The sequence below is a fragment of the Ambystoma mexicanum genome, chromosome 1p, assembly GCF_040938575.1.
Source record: "Ambystoma mexicanum isolate Mex_15411 chromosome 1p, UKY_AmexF1_1, whole genome shotgun sequence".
Taxonomy (NCBI): domain Eukaryota; kingdom Metazoa; phylum Chordata; class Amphibia; order Caudata; family Ambystomatidae; genus Ambystoma; species Ambystoma mexicanum.
Genome location: NC_090921.1, coordinates 313,314,847 through 313,332,898, shown reverse-complemented (window position 1 = coordinate 313,332,898; position 18,052 = coordinate 313,314,847). Strand labels below are relative to the sequence as shown.

At 44.0% G+C, this 18,052-nt stretch overlaps 1 protein-coding gene across 1 annotated transcript in view; it reads right to left on the bottom strand.

Annotated features, from left to right (window-relative positions):
* Window positions 1-1,066: 1,066 nt before the first annotated feature.
* Window positions 1,067-18,052, bottom strand: part of MED16 (mediator complex subunit 16) — an 820,510-nt gene continuing 803,524 nt past the window's right edge. The window contains exons 14-15 of the mRNA XM_069647616.1: window positions 6,670-6,753; window positions 1,067-2,475 (exon numbers count right to left, since the gene is read on the bottom strand). Of these exons, the coding sequence (XP_069503717.1) occupies window positions 2,349-2,475; window positions 6,670-6,753 (211 nt within the window). The 3' untranslated portion in view covers window positions 1,067-2,348. The remainder of the gene's footprint in view (window positions 2,476-6,669; window positions 6,754-18,052) is intronic.

Genomic DNA, 18,052 nt, shown 5'->3' with positions numbered 1-18,052 from the left:
ATCTTTTGTCCTCACCAGAGAAACATGTCCTACGTTAGATGTCACCATTCGTTTTCTTCACGGTTGCTGTCATGACTTCAACATGTAATTTGCCTTAACAGAGTCCTCAATGTTGCTGATCCAGTTTTCCTCGCACTCCGATAACCCAGGATCTCGATTGCAGACCAGGCACCTGCAACAAAACCAATCCCAACCTTAAAAGCAACCTCTCAACCAGTGAATCCTAGGCTGCCTATACAGCCTGCATCGACCAGACCCGCTGTCCTGGGTCTTCGAACCACCAATCCATTGCTGGACCTCTTCTTCAGGGTCTGAGCTCCATGTGTAATCCTTCTTCAAGCCCCATCTCTTACCAAGGACTTCTGGTCCTGCTTTGCAAGCATCTGTCTCTGGGCCTATGGTCGTCAAATCTTGGTCAATGTCTCTGTTTTGGTGGCAACCTTAAGCCTCTCCAGATTGATGCCTGTGAACTCTTCAACTCGTGTGACTTGCATATCTAACTTTCATTATAACCAGAGACGACCTGCAGACTTTGGCCACTTTTACTCTTTGGACAAACATGTAACTTAGCTTGAAAGTTGTACCTCACATGTGTTTAGTTAGGTAGTTTGTCATTTCTAGGATTAAGTAACTACTATTTTCTAGAGATCTCTGACTATATGACTTTACAATACAGTATATTTTTCTGAAAATATACTGTGTGGACGTACCTTTATAGCCTTCTTATGCGTAATTCCCTGTACCTTAGTACCACCACTCCCTCCTTCTAAGAGTAAGACAGACTGTTCGGACATGTTTACCATTGTGAGTTTGAATTAACTTACAGTGAATCCTGCATACCAACTACAGATTTGTCTTACTTAGCCCTCCCTAGAGGACTTCAGAATAAGCGCTAAAAACTATGAAGAGCATGTGAATCATCAAGAGCCCCAGAAATTCTGTTCCAGTATCACACTCATATATGGAGATATTCATGTGTTTATAATTATTATGGAACATTCCATGAAGGGATACACAACATAACATACATAATTCGACATGTAGAAATACACATTTTCAACCAAAGTCAGTGAAATACCAATATTTAATTCCTAAAAAATAAAAATATTTCTGTACACAGGCCATGAGCCCAGAGATTGCTGCACAGTTTTGGCAGAATGTGCAAAAGGACCAGGGGTCTGCTCAAGCCGTTGCTGCCAGTTTGTCTTGCCTGTATCATCGGAAGAAGAGAAGATTGTTAAAAAGAAAATGGTCAATGGAAAAATACAGACAATGAAATACAGCTGCTTGCAAGTACCCATACCCATAACATTTTGGGACTGGATACATTTGTACTCTCCAACTCCAGACTTGGAATACTTTTTGGGGGAAAGCAATTGTCACTGGAGTTTTGCCAAGCCATGTAGACAAATGTAACTGCATGCTTAGTAAAGGTGAAAAGCACTGAAAGGTTCACATAACATTGGCTTTAACATCATTCGAGTGCAAAGGGAGGGTCATCTTCCTCACCAAGTCAAAGGTGGATACATGCAGCAAGTGCCACACAAATGCCTCTTAAGCACTTGAAGGTTTTCTTCAAGGCTATGCTTCTTCTCAAAATAGTACTTGTATCTATTCAGCCCCATGCAAAATGAGAACAATCATTATTCTCCTAGAGTCTTCTCTGGACAACATCTGCAGTTTCCTCTGCTAGAATATGGAGAAAGCAAGAGTTTACACCCATATTGTTCACTTAACAGGATCTCACATAATACCAAGTGCGCAAGGGCAGGTCTTTCGTATAGTCTTCTTTCCTGGATTAGATATATGAAAAGTCTCTGGATATTTTCCTCAGGTTATTTCCTTTACCAATCCTCAAGAATTGCTAATAGGAGAGCTGTTTCTCTTGTTCAATAATTCCAGGTTAAAATCTCCATAAATCTTTAGCAATGGTGCATACAGGGCAGACTTTTCCTACAGTTCTCACCTGGATAAAATCTCTGTAGACACTTACCCTAGTAAATGTAGAAGAAGAATTTTCCATGATTTTCTCCGATTATTTTTTCTGCAGATTACTGCCCAATGCGCTAAAGGCATGTCTCCTCAAGAACCCTCGAGTATTTCCTTTCCCTGGAGATAAACACAATTTAAAGTATGTCCCTCAATCCTAGCTGAGTATTTTCTTTAGAATGGTGCACAGAAGGAAGGAGATTTAGATCGTCCTGATAAGACCAGATCAGGAGACGCTGCATGGCTCCTACAAAGGCATGTTCCTCCTTTAGAATTAGTGGAGTGGTCTGAAAAATGCATGAAGCGCTCCATTCCCTTTAGGGCACTTCTTCACCTCCGACCTTACCCACCCTGGGAGGTCATGAGTAGCTGAGGGGCATACGCCTCCAAAGCCCGCCGCACAGACAGTTCTTGATCCAGCGCTGCTCCCACTGCTTCACAGCTGTCATCTTGTTGGGAGACTTGAGCATGGTCACACATCCACACCTGCAATAAGGGAAAGATAAAGAGCTTGAAGACCAGAAAGCGATGTGCAAATTAACTCCAGCAATATCAGACTGTCATTCAGCACTCCCCAGATACATTGGAGTAATCAGTACAGCTTTGAATACACAAATTAATGCACACAGCCCAGCACAGTCTAAGTTCCATCTGACACAGTCATTAACCCTTTTATTTACACCTTTGCAAGGTTCTTTCTGATGGATACAACCATTTCTGAGATTAGGACGTGGGAAGAGAAGTACCCTGAGGGCAAGGAAAGAACACCTGCTATGTGAAGTCCCCACCCAACCCCACACCCATATGTTAAAGGTGCCCCATTGCATGAAGGGTTTATTAGAGATTTGACCAAGGGCTTTTAATGTTTCATGCCCTTTTTTTGTCATTTCCAGTGCACCAGCTATTGATTTCTCAAAAAATACTCAATAAAAGTACCTTGTTACCTAGCATGTGCCTTTTAGCACCACAAAGTGCATCAAAACAAGATTGAGAAAAAGACAACGCACGCTTGAACTTGTACAATCAACTAACCTGTGTGGTTTATTCAGTATTAATATAGTTGGGTAACCCACAGTTGGAAATCCTCAAACAGTCCCTCCCCTCTTGTGTTTTTGTAGACAATAATTTCACACAGTGGGCCTCATTACGAGGTTGGGGGGTAGCCATGACGTTATTAGCGCCATGGCTGCCTCCAAAACCCTTCCAACTCCGGTCTGGTGGATGGAGCAATTACCTGTCCATTCCGAGGTCGGCGGGACCGGTAATTCCCCATTCACCAGAGCAATTCCCCATTCCCATTTGAGCCCACATAGGGCTCAATGGGAAGGCGGCAATAACGGTACCGTAAATTGCGGTACCATTATTGACCCCGGTATCCCGGTAAAACCAGGCATTAAGGAAGGACCCGCAAAGGGAACTTGAGTAGGGCGGTAAGGGATTACTGGCACTGGTGCCCTTACCGGTGCCGGTAATCCCTTACCGCCCACCTCGTAATGAGGCCCAGTATGTGTGTCTTCCACGGAAATTTACGGTTGCACTTAGGGCAGAATTTAAAGGGTGTATTTTCCATGACCATGGATCAAGGCAGCTTGACACAGAGTGTAAAAGGTCAGAAAAAGAACAGACATTCTCTAAATGTACAAAAATATGTCCAGCCCACACACTCACTGGTTTGAGGGCAGAAGCCTGATGTAGGCTGTAGCCTGATGTAGGCCACAAGGAGGAAACAGGAGTTCAATCCGCAAGCCGTCGACAGACATGTAGCTGATTACTGAAGAATGTTGAATGTCGATGAGAGCATTGAGTTGCGGTAGCAATTATACAAAGTAATTATAGAGAATATGGCATGATCTCTGCTTTAATGTCAGTAAGATTGAGATCCTCCTCATTGGGACTCCTGCACCTTCCTTATGTCCAACTCTCTGGCCGCCCTCACTGGGCCCCCTCCCTTCACCCTTGTGTGAAGCCAAAAATCTGGGTGTCATCTTCAACTCCTCACTCTCTCTCCTTCCCCTCGTATCACTGACCCTGCCAAGAAGGCCCACTTTCAGAATCACCTCCTCAGAAGCATTCTCCCTTTTCTCACCTTCCCCCCAGAAACTCAATGTCTCCAGAGCGGTTCTAAATGATCCGACCGCGGCTGAATTTGCTGCAGCCGGAACGTTCACATGAGAAAGGTGCGCACTACCAAAGGTTTGCAAACTTCTCATGCGAACACACATACATACACCCACACACACACACAACACGCCCATAACACACACCCCACCCACCCACACCACCAACATAAACAAACCCCACTTACCTTCTTCTTCACGCTGGGTCCATGCAGCGCCAGTTCCCTTTCACTTCCGTGATCGGGAACCGGTGCTGCAAGGTCCTTTTCTTTTCTTTTTTTTACGGAAGGCTGTGGGGGTGTCCCTGGCAAGTATAGTGTAGAATAGAATAAAGTATAGTGAGGGGGGGACACCCACAATGTTTACAATGCTACCACCAAAGGATCAAACTTTTGGTGTTTGAACCTTTGGTGGTAGCATTTTTAGACCTAATGGTTCATGCGAACCATTAGATTCGGTCACACCGACCAATACCTCCAGAGCTCTGGTTCTCTCCAGACTGGATTACTTTAACATCCTCTTCCTTAATCTTCCACTTTCCTCCCTCCGACCTCTTCAACGAATCCAGAATAGGACTGCAAGACCTATCCTTGGTCTCAAGCCCAGGGATTGCATCTCCCCAGCCCTAAAATCTCTCCAATGGCTCCCGGTGGATGCAAGGATCACATCCAAGACCCTCTGCATCATTCACAAGGCTTCTGGGGCCTGGGACCTCGCTACATCCAACTCTCTCTCCCGAAATACCTTCCTGTTCGAGTCCTTTGGTCCTCTAGATCCAACTCCCTGCAGAGATAAACCCTATCATGCTGCAAGTCCCCTCAATACCATTGCACCTATGATATATGTAACGCTGTGCTACAGAACATCCTTCTTATATATGTAATGCTATGTTTCCAAATATGAACCCAACCTGCCTCCGGGCACGGCTCTGATATATGTACGTCATGCTTCGAATATGATTCGAATACTTGCAAACGCTATGTTTTTGAATATGTACTTTATCTGCCCACAGGCCACATGTAACTGGTTTCCACAAACGCCCAGATGCCTGAGGGTTTGTGTGCGCTATACAAATGCAAAAATAAATAAATAAAAGAAATAAATAGATCAGACATTTCTCCAAGCAGAGTGTGCAGGAGCTTCTCTTCGGCAGGAGTCTCCCTCCCTCCGAAACAGCCACCCTGCCACCATCTGACTTGAGCCAGATCTCCTTAAGTTCCGGAAACATCTCAAGACCTTCCTTTTATCCTCCTCTTTTCTTCTCCCCCTCCCTTCCTAGTCTCCACTTGCCGCTGCGACTGGTTGCCTATGTCCCCTATGAGCCTTACTGGGGCAAGGCCCTCGTTTGACCAGTCTTCCCCCTTTTACCAGCACCTGCCCTCGGGCACCCTCCTTTGACTAGCCTATGTAGTCTGGTCCTCCCTTGTCCTCTCACTAGTTGACCCTCACCCATGGATTCCCCATGCACTGGGCCTCCTGGGCTCCCCTTAGCACTTGCCGAGCCTCCCCCCTGCACTTCTCCCTCTTCCCCCTTCCTCAGCCCCAATGTTCCCCCTCCCCGCACTTCTTGTTACGGCACATGCACAATCCGAAAGTCACAAGGCCTCCTAGTAGGACCGTTATTGTTCTCTTTCTCCTCTGTTCCCCTCCACCCCCCTTTGGACCTGTGGTACCAGGAAACACTTTTTGCTGTATAGGTGTCATAAAACTGTTCAATAAATGAATTAAATAAATAAATATTAATCTCACGCTAGCTATAAGCAAACCACTCCACGAAAAGCAACCGACTTGGATGGCTGAAAGAAAACTATCTGGGGACCTCAAAAGCAAGTCATGCAATACTCTGCAGCAACCACTAGATGTCAGCATATGCAAAGCATGTGATTCTAAGAAGCTCCACACGCCTCAAACTTATTTATAAATGACACTGATCATTAAGCTAGAACACTACAAGTTAAGTAAAGCTATACAAACATACACACTATTACAACAATGGTGTACAATTGGGCAGCTACAAAACTTTATATAAAAATACAGTTATTATTACAAATACAAATAAAGAAAATACAAAGTAAGTAATACACTGTTGTAAGGCTGAAGTGGATGTTGGAGAACATCATCAACCTTCTAAATTGATAAGGTACACCAATACTTTAAAAACAAACTTAAGTGGTCCAACACTACCCTACGAACAAATGTTCAACCAGAGTTCAAGTTAAACGGCCAAAAATGATTATGCATCCTCCTGAGATGGCACCTTTCCACACATCAGGCCATTTAAGCCTTGCTCATCCTCAGTGGAAGGGCTCTCACACTTTTGCATAATGTATTTGTATTGCACTACCTGATGCTTTATGGGTGTTTTGTCCAAACAATCAATGCTGACGACGATTAAAAGCAGAGTGAAGGATGGTTACTGCTGTAGATTTGGTGAGGGAGGCAGATCCAAAGTTGAGAGGCAATTACTATTTTTTAATAATATTGTATGAAAGCAGTGGTATGTCAAATGAGCGGAACAAGGACCTAAATAGCTTTTTGTGAATCTCAGTGTGGTGGCACTCACCTGGTACATGATTTGCACTCTTCAGTTGGGAAAGCCCCAATGTGGAGCCGCCGGAGGTGATCTATCTTCGGCTGACCTGGTGCCCTGGATGGGTAGAAAGGGAGAGAATAATCAATGTGATGAAGAAGTCTTATCTACAATGCCAGTCATAGGCAGTTGTAATACTGAACAACACACGATTCACCCTATGCCCTGATGTTAGACACCCTGTATTGTGAAGTGACCCACGCTTGATTTGCTTTTTTCCACCTGTAGCCGATATGCCAAAACACATAAGGTTTTTTATGAGCCTAGAGCAGTGGTCTTCAAACTTTATTTGTCCTGGGCCCCGCGGAGCAAAATGCGGGTAGACGGGGGCCCCCCGCAAAAATGTCAAATGGACAGAAAGTTCAAATGGCTATGAACTATGGCTGCACCCTACTGCCAGTATAGTGCCTGGGCTCCTCCACCTGCTCCCATCAGTCTCTGGTTTCCCTCATCCCTCTCCTAGCTCAGTCTCTGGTCTCTCCCCACCCAACCACAGACCCTGGGCTCTTTCCACCAAAGTCCCTTTGCTCTCCCCACCCTGCTTCCACCACTATGCCATGGCTCACCCCCACCCTGCTCCCACTACAATTCCTGTGTGCCACACCCGGCTCCCAGCATAGTCCCAAGGCCAGTGCGGCTGGTGAATTTTTTAAGTGCAGGGGCATAAATATTTCTCCCAGATATGCCATAGCAACAGAGCATAAGCGAGGAAGCCCGAGCCAACCGACGGGAGTCCAGGGGGGTTCTTCCCCACCTGGGCCATTTTTGAAATAATTGGTTAAAATGTTGCATTGTAGAGCATACTTTTAAAAAACATTGAGTAAAAATCCAAACTGCAATTGTAAAAAGATGCCATCCCTGTCCCCACGCTCACACAATCAATGTGATTATGTGTGTATGTGAGGCGCTGGGGGGCCCAGGGTGCAGGCATGGTATTTTTCACTGGACATCCATGATAGATGTCCAGTAAAAATATATCACCTCTGTCCCCTGGTCCTCACAGAGCCTAACATACGCACAGAATCAAAGCGATTATGTGTGTATGCAAAGCGCTACGGAAGCCAGAGGGAAAGCATGGTATTTTGTACTGGAGATCTAGGACAGATGTCTAGTAAAATAATACTATCCCTGTACCCACAGCGCACCTGAAGGAGAGCTCATTTTGGCAGGTGGGTAGCGGGGTGGTTGTACAACCCCTGCCCTCGCCAACACACACATTCATACAGCAAGCACTCTTTCATTCACATGAGCACCCATCATCATACACTCACTCATAACACAAGCATACACGCATTCATGAAAATAAACTTACCTTCTGTACTGGTCCGGAGGTCCCCCCCCCAGCACTCCAGCTCCTGTATCATGAACAGGAATCGGAAGCAAGAGCTCCCCATAATATTCAACCCTTGCCTGGTCGTCCAGTATTTGTATGTCTGGATCTTCAGCATACGGATGGTAAGGTTGAATAGTGAGTGGGTCTGAAATCAGGCCATGAACTGGAGTCTCAGTACGAGGTCTCTTACTAGGAGGCTGAGGGTCTTTGGATCCAGAAGAAGTAGAGGTAGTAGGGGTATTCTGATAGCTCAAAAAGTGATCAGGATTCTTCTCGTAAAAGTTAGCCAAAATAGACATTCTCCTCATCACTCTGTCAATGTCTTCAGAGCTCCATTCCTTGGAACTGGCAATGACCACCTCTTGTTGAGGTTCATCTTCCATTCCCATATCCTCCGGAGTGGGAGGGACAACCTTAGGCCTAGTGACAGGGTCAGGGGTCTTGGTTTTATCAGAAGATCTACGTTTGTCCTTCTGAACCTGGTGTTCAGATGGTTTTTTCTGTTGTTTGTCCCTCTTACCATGTGTGGAGGCATGTTTCCCTGACTCCTTGGTCTTCCCTGAATCTTTCGACACCTGGCGTCGAGATCCGGAGGTGGGTTCCGTAAGGTCTAGAGGTTTAGAGGGGGGGATGTCGAGATTCAGAGGCAGACGTAGAACGAACTGCCGGAGCCGACTTTGAACGTGCTGCTTGGGGGTGGAGGTCGGTTTCGTCTTCTGACGACCATACCTCCGTGACTTTAGGAAGGGTGGCACATTTAGCAATCGTAGGCAGTTGCTGTGTGTCATGAGGCGATCGAGACCTGGAACGCCCAGAGGACACCGATTCTGCAGACCGCTATCTTTGTGCCTTTTTCTGCCGATCGCTCGACACGCGTGTTGAGTCTCGGGAGGGGTTAGTGTGTTTAGATGTAGGTGTATGGGTAGCGCTCATGCCGCTGGGTGTGGTCCCCATAACTGCCCCGCCGGACAGTCCTCCGAGGTCGGGGGCTCACGCTTGGGTGTCTAACGACACTCCAGTGTCCTCGCCATCCGAAACGGCGGCGTTGCTGCCATCACTGAAGGAACCCACAGCGTCAATGACCTCGAGTTGCCTGGCGGAATGGGCCCAATGTTTGGTGGAACGGTCCTTAAGTGTTTTAGCTTTAAAGAGCTTACATGCTCTGCAATTGGCTTCGGGGTGCTCCCTAGGCAAACTGAGATTACAGGTGTTATGCTTATCTACCCAAGGGAACTTCCGGTTGCACTTGGGGCAGAATTTAAATGGAGTACTCTCCACGTTATAATATGGCAGCGGGCGAGTGTATGCAGGAAATAAACGAGTGTGAGCATATCCACCCCCCACTCTCCCTACTTGCAGGGCCGAGGCCAGAGGCCTTCCGATGCCCAGGCCGAGGCCAGAGGCCTTCCGAGGCCCAAAGTCCGTCGTGCAGTCTCGACGGCTGTTTGTTCTTCAGTACCGGTGTCGATATTCGGAGTCTCGACGTGGGATAAGAGGAACGGGGAATTTTTGAATAATTAATGACAAATGGCTGAAAGCCAGGGAACTCCGCAACTATGCTTCCGACAAGTATGGCAGAAAAAAACAATCTGAGGGTCCTACACGCGTGAGGGATAATGGGTACAGTGGACGTCACACTAGGGATAGTATTACAGGCACGCCCTATGTCGACACCCATTTTCGAGTTTCGAAAAACAAACTGTAATACTCTGCATCTTCCACTAGATGTCGGCCTATGCACAGCATGTGATCTAAGCAGATTCCACAAACCTCAGACATATGTAACAATTGACATTCACAATTCAGCCATTCTCTAAATGGTGGGAGGAATATTCACTGCAGAATTATTTGGACATTGGTCGTGTACCACGTGGTTTACGCATAATGACAATGCCATCTTTTGAGGACCAGGACCCACTTATGCTCCAGGAATGGGGAGAAGGCTGTTCTGCTAATTTTTTAACCATTTTGGTTAAATATGCTAAAACTGATCAGGCAGTGGCACTTGAAGAATTGGAAAAGAAAGAGGCAGAACTTATCAAAGTCCCTTGTACTGAGGAAGGCAATAAATTACGCACTAAAATCAATGAGGGCCTGCTTGCCAATGAAGAAGAAATAAAACGAAAAGCGAAAACACAGAAAGTTGATACGGGACAAATCAGATTATGAGACAGGCCGGGTCTTCACCTTTGCCAAACGATTCGACACCCTGCGCAAAAATCCTGCGACTCAGCCGGTATCCATTATACCCCGTGACTCTGGCGCCATCTCGTCCGAATTGGATGTCTCAGCTTCCGAAAATGAGGAACCTGTAAGTTAGGCTCAATTCTTTAGACAAAATGCGACTACTGTGCCAAGATGGGAAGAACCAAAAACAAGGCAGCAGTCACGGCAAGGGATGAGGAAGAGGACAGAAACAACAAACAGGAACACAATCCGCCGATGCCGACGTGGGAAACAGCTTGGGGGTGCATCAACAGAGCAGATCAATGCGCTCTGGAGCCAAACAGTAACCACCGATACCATGAAGCTGTGTCAAATTATCAATTTGTCCTCACATGTCCTCAACACTCCGTCCTTTCCCTAGGCCTTAATGTTTGCCCCACCAAAACTTTTGACTATGTACAAGCACTTCTTCATTTAGACAAATTTCTTCGCAAGATCAAGCTCAAGAAATTCTTTTCCATCAATTCTATAGCAGTCAAGCCCTCCACACCTCGGACTGGCTGCACTGATCATCTCATTTCTGACATTCCTTCATTAGTGGATTTGGCCTGCCTCGATGATGCCCAGATTGACCCCTCTGATTTCAACTTCAACGATTTTGACATTGAGCCTAATTGGGATGTGTGTACCAAGTTAAAAAATAAATCTAAATTTAATCCACAGTTCCCGGTGGGTGGATGCATCGTGGCCTTTTATGACCTCTGCGTCAGTGACCTGAGAAAACTATGGAGAAAAACCATCAACACCAAACAGAACCTCACTACCACTTAACGTTTGGCTATTGGCGAACTAAAAATGTGCCCAATATTGTCATCAAACAGGCCGATAAAGGCACTAATTTTGTGATTCAAAATAGAACCCACTATGTGGCCGAAGCCAATAGCCAACTACGAGATCGACTGTGCTATGCTAAGTTATCCAAAAATCCATTCTCAGAAATACAGTCTAAATGTACTAGTCTCTGTGCCAAGTGGGCTGACAAGGGACTTATTGAGAATGACCTGGCTAAATTTCTTGTTCCCTCAGGTCATACCATACCCACTTATTTATTTCTTACCCAAGACACATAAATCCCTCACCCATTCCCCGGGGAGGCCCATTGTCACTTTACGTGGTTCCCTATTGGAGCACTTGGCACAGTTCATTGATGAGGTATCGTTTCCTTTTGTTTCTGTTTTACCTTCCTACTTGCGGGATACTAAGGATTTCTTACACCACATTACCAATACACCATGGGAGGATGGTCTTATTCTGGCAACCCTTGATGTGGTTTCGTTGTACACCTCCATTGATCAGGTGAGAGTGGGAGCCTGCAAATATTTCTTGGATACTCGATCTCTCAATCATTTTGGTCACAGTTCTATGATTTTGGACATGTTATCTTTTTGTATGACCAACAATGTTTTTTTATTTGAGGGCTCCATCTACCGGCAAGTGAGAGGTACTGCCATGCGTAGTACCTTTGCCCCGTCGTACGCAAACTTGACGATGGGGTGGTGGGAGGCAACTTTCTTATCCGATTTGCTTCTATTCAGTTTACCCACCCAAATTGTTTCTTGGTGGCGATACATCGACAGTTTTATAATTTGGAAGGGTACAGAAATTGACTGGCAATCATTTGTGAAGAGCATTAATACCAACACGGCCAATCTACGCTTTACAGAATGTCACAGCAGCATTGAAATTATTTACCTAGACGTCGTCGTGACCCTGGAAAGGTCTGGTTTCCATACGGCATTACATAAACAACCCTCCAACACAGGATAACCTTTACATGCAACAAGCTGTCACCCTGTGTCATGTAAAAAAAAGTATTCCCTACAGTGAATTTATTCGCTACCGGAGGAATTGCACTGATCTTGCTTGCTTTGATTATAATTGTGCAAAGGCGGCCACTGACTTTTTGAAACAAGGATATGATAAAAGAACAATAGAAATGGCCTTCACCAGGGCACGTGGATTGTCCAGAGACAAACTTCTGTATGGCGCCAAGTTCGATAAGACTCTCACTAATGATGAATCCAAACTTATTATTTCCTTTGACAATGCCTCGAATGATGTTCGCAAAATTGTTGAACGACATTGGCGTTTTCTCATCTTAGACAGTGATCTATGTCCTCTCTTATCCAATCATCCTACCATCACTTACAAAAGGGCACCATCACTGCGAGATAGGCTAGTTTCCAGCTTTTTGCCTCCCATGGATAAAAGTCCCTCCTTGACCAATTGGCTTTCTGTCTCCCCGATAGGATTCACAAAATGCCTTAAATGTAAAGCTTGTGCCCATGCCACTGTGCTAAAATCTTTCATACATCCTGTCACCAAACTGAATCAGGTTATTAGATGTTCAATGAATTGTGATACCACATTTGTTGTTTATGTTCTCTCATGGCCCTGCACCAAGTGGTACGTTAGAAGTACGACATGTAAACTCAAACTGAGAATTTTGCAGCATCTCAGGGCTATTAAAAACTCTGATCCTGCGTACCCCATGGCCAAGCATTTTAAGCAGGAACATGAAAAAATGTTCATTTGCTCACATTCTTTGCAGTGGCACATATTCCTATCCATCCTAGAGGCGGAGATCGTGTCCTAAAACTGAGACAATTGGAAACAAGGTTTAATTTGGACTTTGACACCAAGTTTCCAAATGGTCATAATTTGGACGAGGAGCTATATACATTTTTGGGCACTTCATTTAGTCATGTTTCCTTTCTCCTCAATGTTTTTCATGTTCTTTAGGTTTTTCATGTTTTGGTTGTTTACTTCATATTTGGGGTATGCCTTTCCTTCAGCTATGTTCCTGGCCTGTTCTGACCCACATTATGCCCTAATTTGATTATTTTCCTTTTGGGTCTATTGTGTTTTTTTTTTGCTTGGCTGTTTTTGTCCAGGACTACATGGGGAATTAGCACCGTGCTATCTATTTTGGTTTTATAGACGTAATCCTCTTTTTTTCATCCTTGGGTATTCTCACCTCATTGTATGCTACTATATAAGGGCGGGAATTATTGTTTCTTGTTTTATTATGTACATTCAGGTTTAGTTACCATTTTTATGGCATTGTTCTTCTCCCATTTCATACCCGTGGTTTTAGGTCCTCTTTAACTGTGATCCATTACAGGATTCTTGGTGCTATCCTTTTGGCTCTGCTAATATGTGGCTACATCTGTCACCATGTCTGCACTTTATCGCTGAGCTGCTTTATCCTGAATGCTATTGCACTTTTCCATCAAATTGGTCCTCAGGAGAACTGCATTTCCTGTTGGCATTGATGCCATCTAGTTATATGCCCTGGTAACTGACCGGTAATCTTAAATTCTAGTAATTGAAATTATTCAAGCCCCTTTATTCCATTGTTGCCATTTCCTGCCACTATGGTCCCACTTTACCTTCAGAGTTGCTACTCTGACCATGTTTACATCTAGATGCTGCTATTTTTGTTTGCATTTGCACTTTAGTCATTTAATGGATTCAGAACCATGTTTACATTCAGATGCTGCTAATTTTGCTTGTACTTGCACTTTAGTCTTTTAATGGATTCAGAACCATTCTATTCTCAGTGGTCTCTGTAGCAGACGCCAGCACTTGTTTAGATAGCATGTTTGCTTTATCTTATTGCATCCTAAGCACCATTGACTTTATCAATTTATTTTTTGATATTTATATTTCCATGTTTTTATGCTGTTTTAAATCTGCAGCCCTGTATGCAATTGTGGAAGTATCTTATTGCCTCAGCTTGCCATCTGCACCTTGCCTTTTACTTTATAATATGGAGAGTGCTACATTTAGCATCATTACTATGCTGTTTTTCCATGCCAGTATTATTGCTGTCATTGATGTGTCTAAGTTTGCATTTCAACCATGTATTTTCCTACGTTGACAGCTCTAGCATATTTTTCTGTTTGTGCACTAGGATTTAGGCATACTGCCAGATGCGCATAGTCTTTCGTATTATTTCTGGTGAACCGATTTATGCATACCAAACTTCCATATAACCTGCACGTCTATATTATGTCATTCATACGCCCTTTATCCATTTGTGCATTCAATGTAACCATTCTATGTGCGATCAATTTGACGTCGGTGTGCAGCATTCGTATTTTGCTTTGTTGGAATGGTCTCATGCTTCTTTTTTTCAACTGGGTGCACTACGCACGCCATGCCTTCGTTGTATTTTGGGGCATCTTGCACGTCTCTACCTCTGTCTCTTGATTGCCCTTCTCCATTCCATCATGGCTGCCACACAGTACACACCGTGACACACACTTGGTGAGTGGTATCAACATAGTAAAAGGACTACACATTGAAGTTTTTGTTTATATAGTGCTTGTATACACTTTCCCCTTACGTGAACAAGCGCTCAGTTGAGCGCAAAACGCGTTGTGTGTCGGTGGCTATGCCCCATGGCGTCCTGCTGCTGTTTTTTGTTGCTGTCCTAACTGTGGCATTTTAATTTAATAAATTGCTTTCACTCGTATCTATTCTAGATGTGAGTACGCGTGTTTTATTATTTTGCTGGAGTTCCATTTGGCCCGCGGAGAGTGTGATTTCTTTTATGTATATATATATATATATGAAAAGACATCACAGATGAGACGAGATGCAGCTGTTATGCCAAGACGGGGAGAATCAAAAACGTGGCAAAGGTCAAGGCAGGGGAAAAGGAAGAGGAAAAGGACAGAAATCGCGAGGAGGAATACAACTCGCCGAGGCCAGCGTGGGAAACGGCTCAGGAGCGCGTCAAGAGAGCAGATCAATGCGCTCTGGAGCCAAAAAGTAACCACCGATACCATGAAGCTGTGTCAAATCATTAATCTGTCCTCTCATGTTCTCAACAAAGCTCAAACTTCGGTCCTCTCCCTTGGCCTCAACTTCTGTCCCACCAAGTCTTTTGACTATGTACAGGCACGTCTAGATCTAGACAAGTTTGTCCGCAAGATCAAACTTAAGAAATTCTTCTCTATAAATCCTACTGCGATCAAGCACTCCGTTTCTCGTACAGCCCGTACTGACCTTCTTATTTCCGATATTCCATCTCTTATGCATTTGGGCTGTCTTGAAGATTTCCAGTTTGATCCCTTAAATGCTGATCTCACTGATTTTGACATCAATCCTAACTGGGACTTTTATACCAAACTCAAGGATAAATCTAAATTTAATCCACAGTTTCCGGTTGGTGGATGTATTGAAGCATTTTATGATTTGTGTGTTAGTGATCTTAGAAAGTTACGGTGGACTGTCTTCAGTAATAAACATAATCTGACCACTTCCCAGCTTATGGCAATTGGTGAACTGCAAAGTCTATCGAATATTGTTATTAAGCAGGCCGATAAGGGGTCGAATATTGCGGTTCAGGACAGGGTCCATTATGTTACCGAGGCTAATCGTCAACTTAAGGATCGACTGTGTTATGCCCAATTATCAAAACATCTTTTTGGTGATATACAGTCTGAACTTAATAGCCTCTGCACTAAGTGGGTTGATATTGGCTTAATTGAGGATGATACAGTTAAATTTCTTGTTCCCTCTTACCACACTGTACCCACCATTTATTTTCTCCCTAAAACCCACAAATCTCTTACTCATCTACCTGGTAGACCTATTGTTACTTTATGTGGTTCTTTGCTTGAGCACCTGGCCCAGTTTATTGATGAAACCTTATTTCCTTTCGTTTATGTTTTGCCTTCTTACTTGCGGAACACTAAGGATTTTTTGCAACACATCACCAATACACCTTGTGAGGATGGTCTTGTTTTGGCAACCCTCGATGTTGTTTCCCTCTACACCTCGATTGATCATCAAGTGGGAATGGGAGCCTGCAAATACTTTTTAGATACCCGCTCATTGAATCATTATGGCCATAGTTCCATGATTTTGGAAATGTTTTTTTGTTTGACCAACAATGTTTTTCGGTTTGAGGGTTCCTTTTTCCGGCAGGTAAGGGGGACTGCTATGGGCTGTACCTTCGCCCCATCATACGCAAACCTGACGATGGGGTGGTGGGAGGCTACTTTTCTCAGTGATTGCTCGCATCCCGTTTTTCCACACAAATTGTCGCCTGGTGGCGCTATATTGACAATGTTTTTGTTATATGGAAGGGTACTGAAGCTGACTGGCAATTGGTTGTGAAATGTATAAATATTAACACGGTCAATCTACGCTTTACCGAATGCCATAGTACCACTGAAATTGTTTATCTTGATGTGGTTGTGACCCTTGAAAGATCTGGTTTTCACACAGCACTACACAAAAAACCCTCTAACACCGGTCTACCTCTGCAGGCCACTAGTTGCCATCCAATGTCATGCAAACGCAGTATTCCTTATGGCGAATTCATTCGCTATGGAAGGAACTGTACAGACCTGGCATCTTTTGATTATCACTGTGCTCAAGCAGCTCTGAACTTTGTGAAACAAGGCTACAAGCGCAGAACTATAGATATGGCCTATACCAAGGCCCATGGACTCTGTAGGGATCAACTATTGTATGGCACTAAGTCCGATCGGACTACTACTGATTATGAACCTAGACTTATTGTCTCGTTTGATAATGCCTCCAACCATGTCCGCAGAATTATTGAACGACATTGGCGTGTTCTCATTTTAGATAAAGATCTATGCCCACTACTTTCTAAACGTCCCACCATCACATACAAAAGAGTACCCTCGCTTAGAGACAAACTAGTATCTAGCTTTCTGTCACCCATTGACAAAAGTTCTTCTCTCACCAATTGGTTGGTGGTCTTCCCCATAGGCTTTACCAAATGTTCTAAATGTAAAGCCTGTGCTCATGCCACTGTATGCAAATCTTTCATACATCCAGTCACCAAATGCAATCAGATCATTAAGCATTCTATGAAATGTGATACTGTTTTTGTAGTCTATGTTCTCATGTCCCAGCATGAAGTGTTATGTTGGGAGGACCACATGCAAGCTTAAATTAAGGATCTTGCAGCACCTTAGGGCGATTAAAAACTTGGATCCCGCATACCCCATGGCCAAACACTTCATGCAGATACATGGAAATGACCTAAATTTGCTCATATTTTTCGCAGATGCACATGCTCCTATCCATCCAAGGGGTGGAGATCGTGTTTTAAAGCTCAGACAATTGGAGGCGAGATTTATTTTGGATTTCGATACCAAGTTCCCCAATGGTCACAACCTTGATGAGGAGTTATATACATTTTTGGGTACTTGAGGTCCACCATTATACCTACATGGGTCTGCCTTCCCCCTTTTTCTTGATATTTCATATCTGATTCCACTGCCTGTTTTGAGTTGTTCTTTCCCCTTCTACTTTTAAAGTGTTTGTTCACTGTTCTATCCTTGGCCATCAAGTATTACTATTTTTCCACCTTATTTCATTGGTGGCTTTACTAGTTCAATTTGTTTGAGACCCGCATTGGTCTCACTTTTCAGCTGCTGCAGTCACAACCTTCTATGAAATTAGCTATTAAATTAGAAATATTACCTGTAGTCCTTGGTTTTTAAAATGTTTATTCATTATTTCATTTCCTTTATTGTGATTTTTTGGTCGAATTTCATTGACAGTGAACCACAGCTCATGCACATTTTTTGAAATTTTGGGTTGTACCTTTGAGATTGCCATTTAATTTTCAGTTGTTCTGTCAGGTTGACCTTTGCTGTTATCTCCAGTTATCATGTATGTACTGTATAGGTAGAGTTGTATTTTGCCTACTTTGCACATGTAGCTATTGCTATTTTGGCTTTGCTTATTTGCACATGTTGCTTTTTTCATGTACTGTACTGTTAAGAGATGCGTTTTGCAATT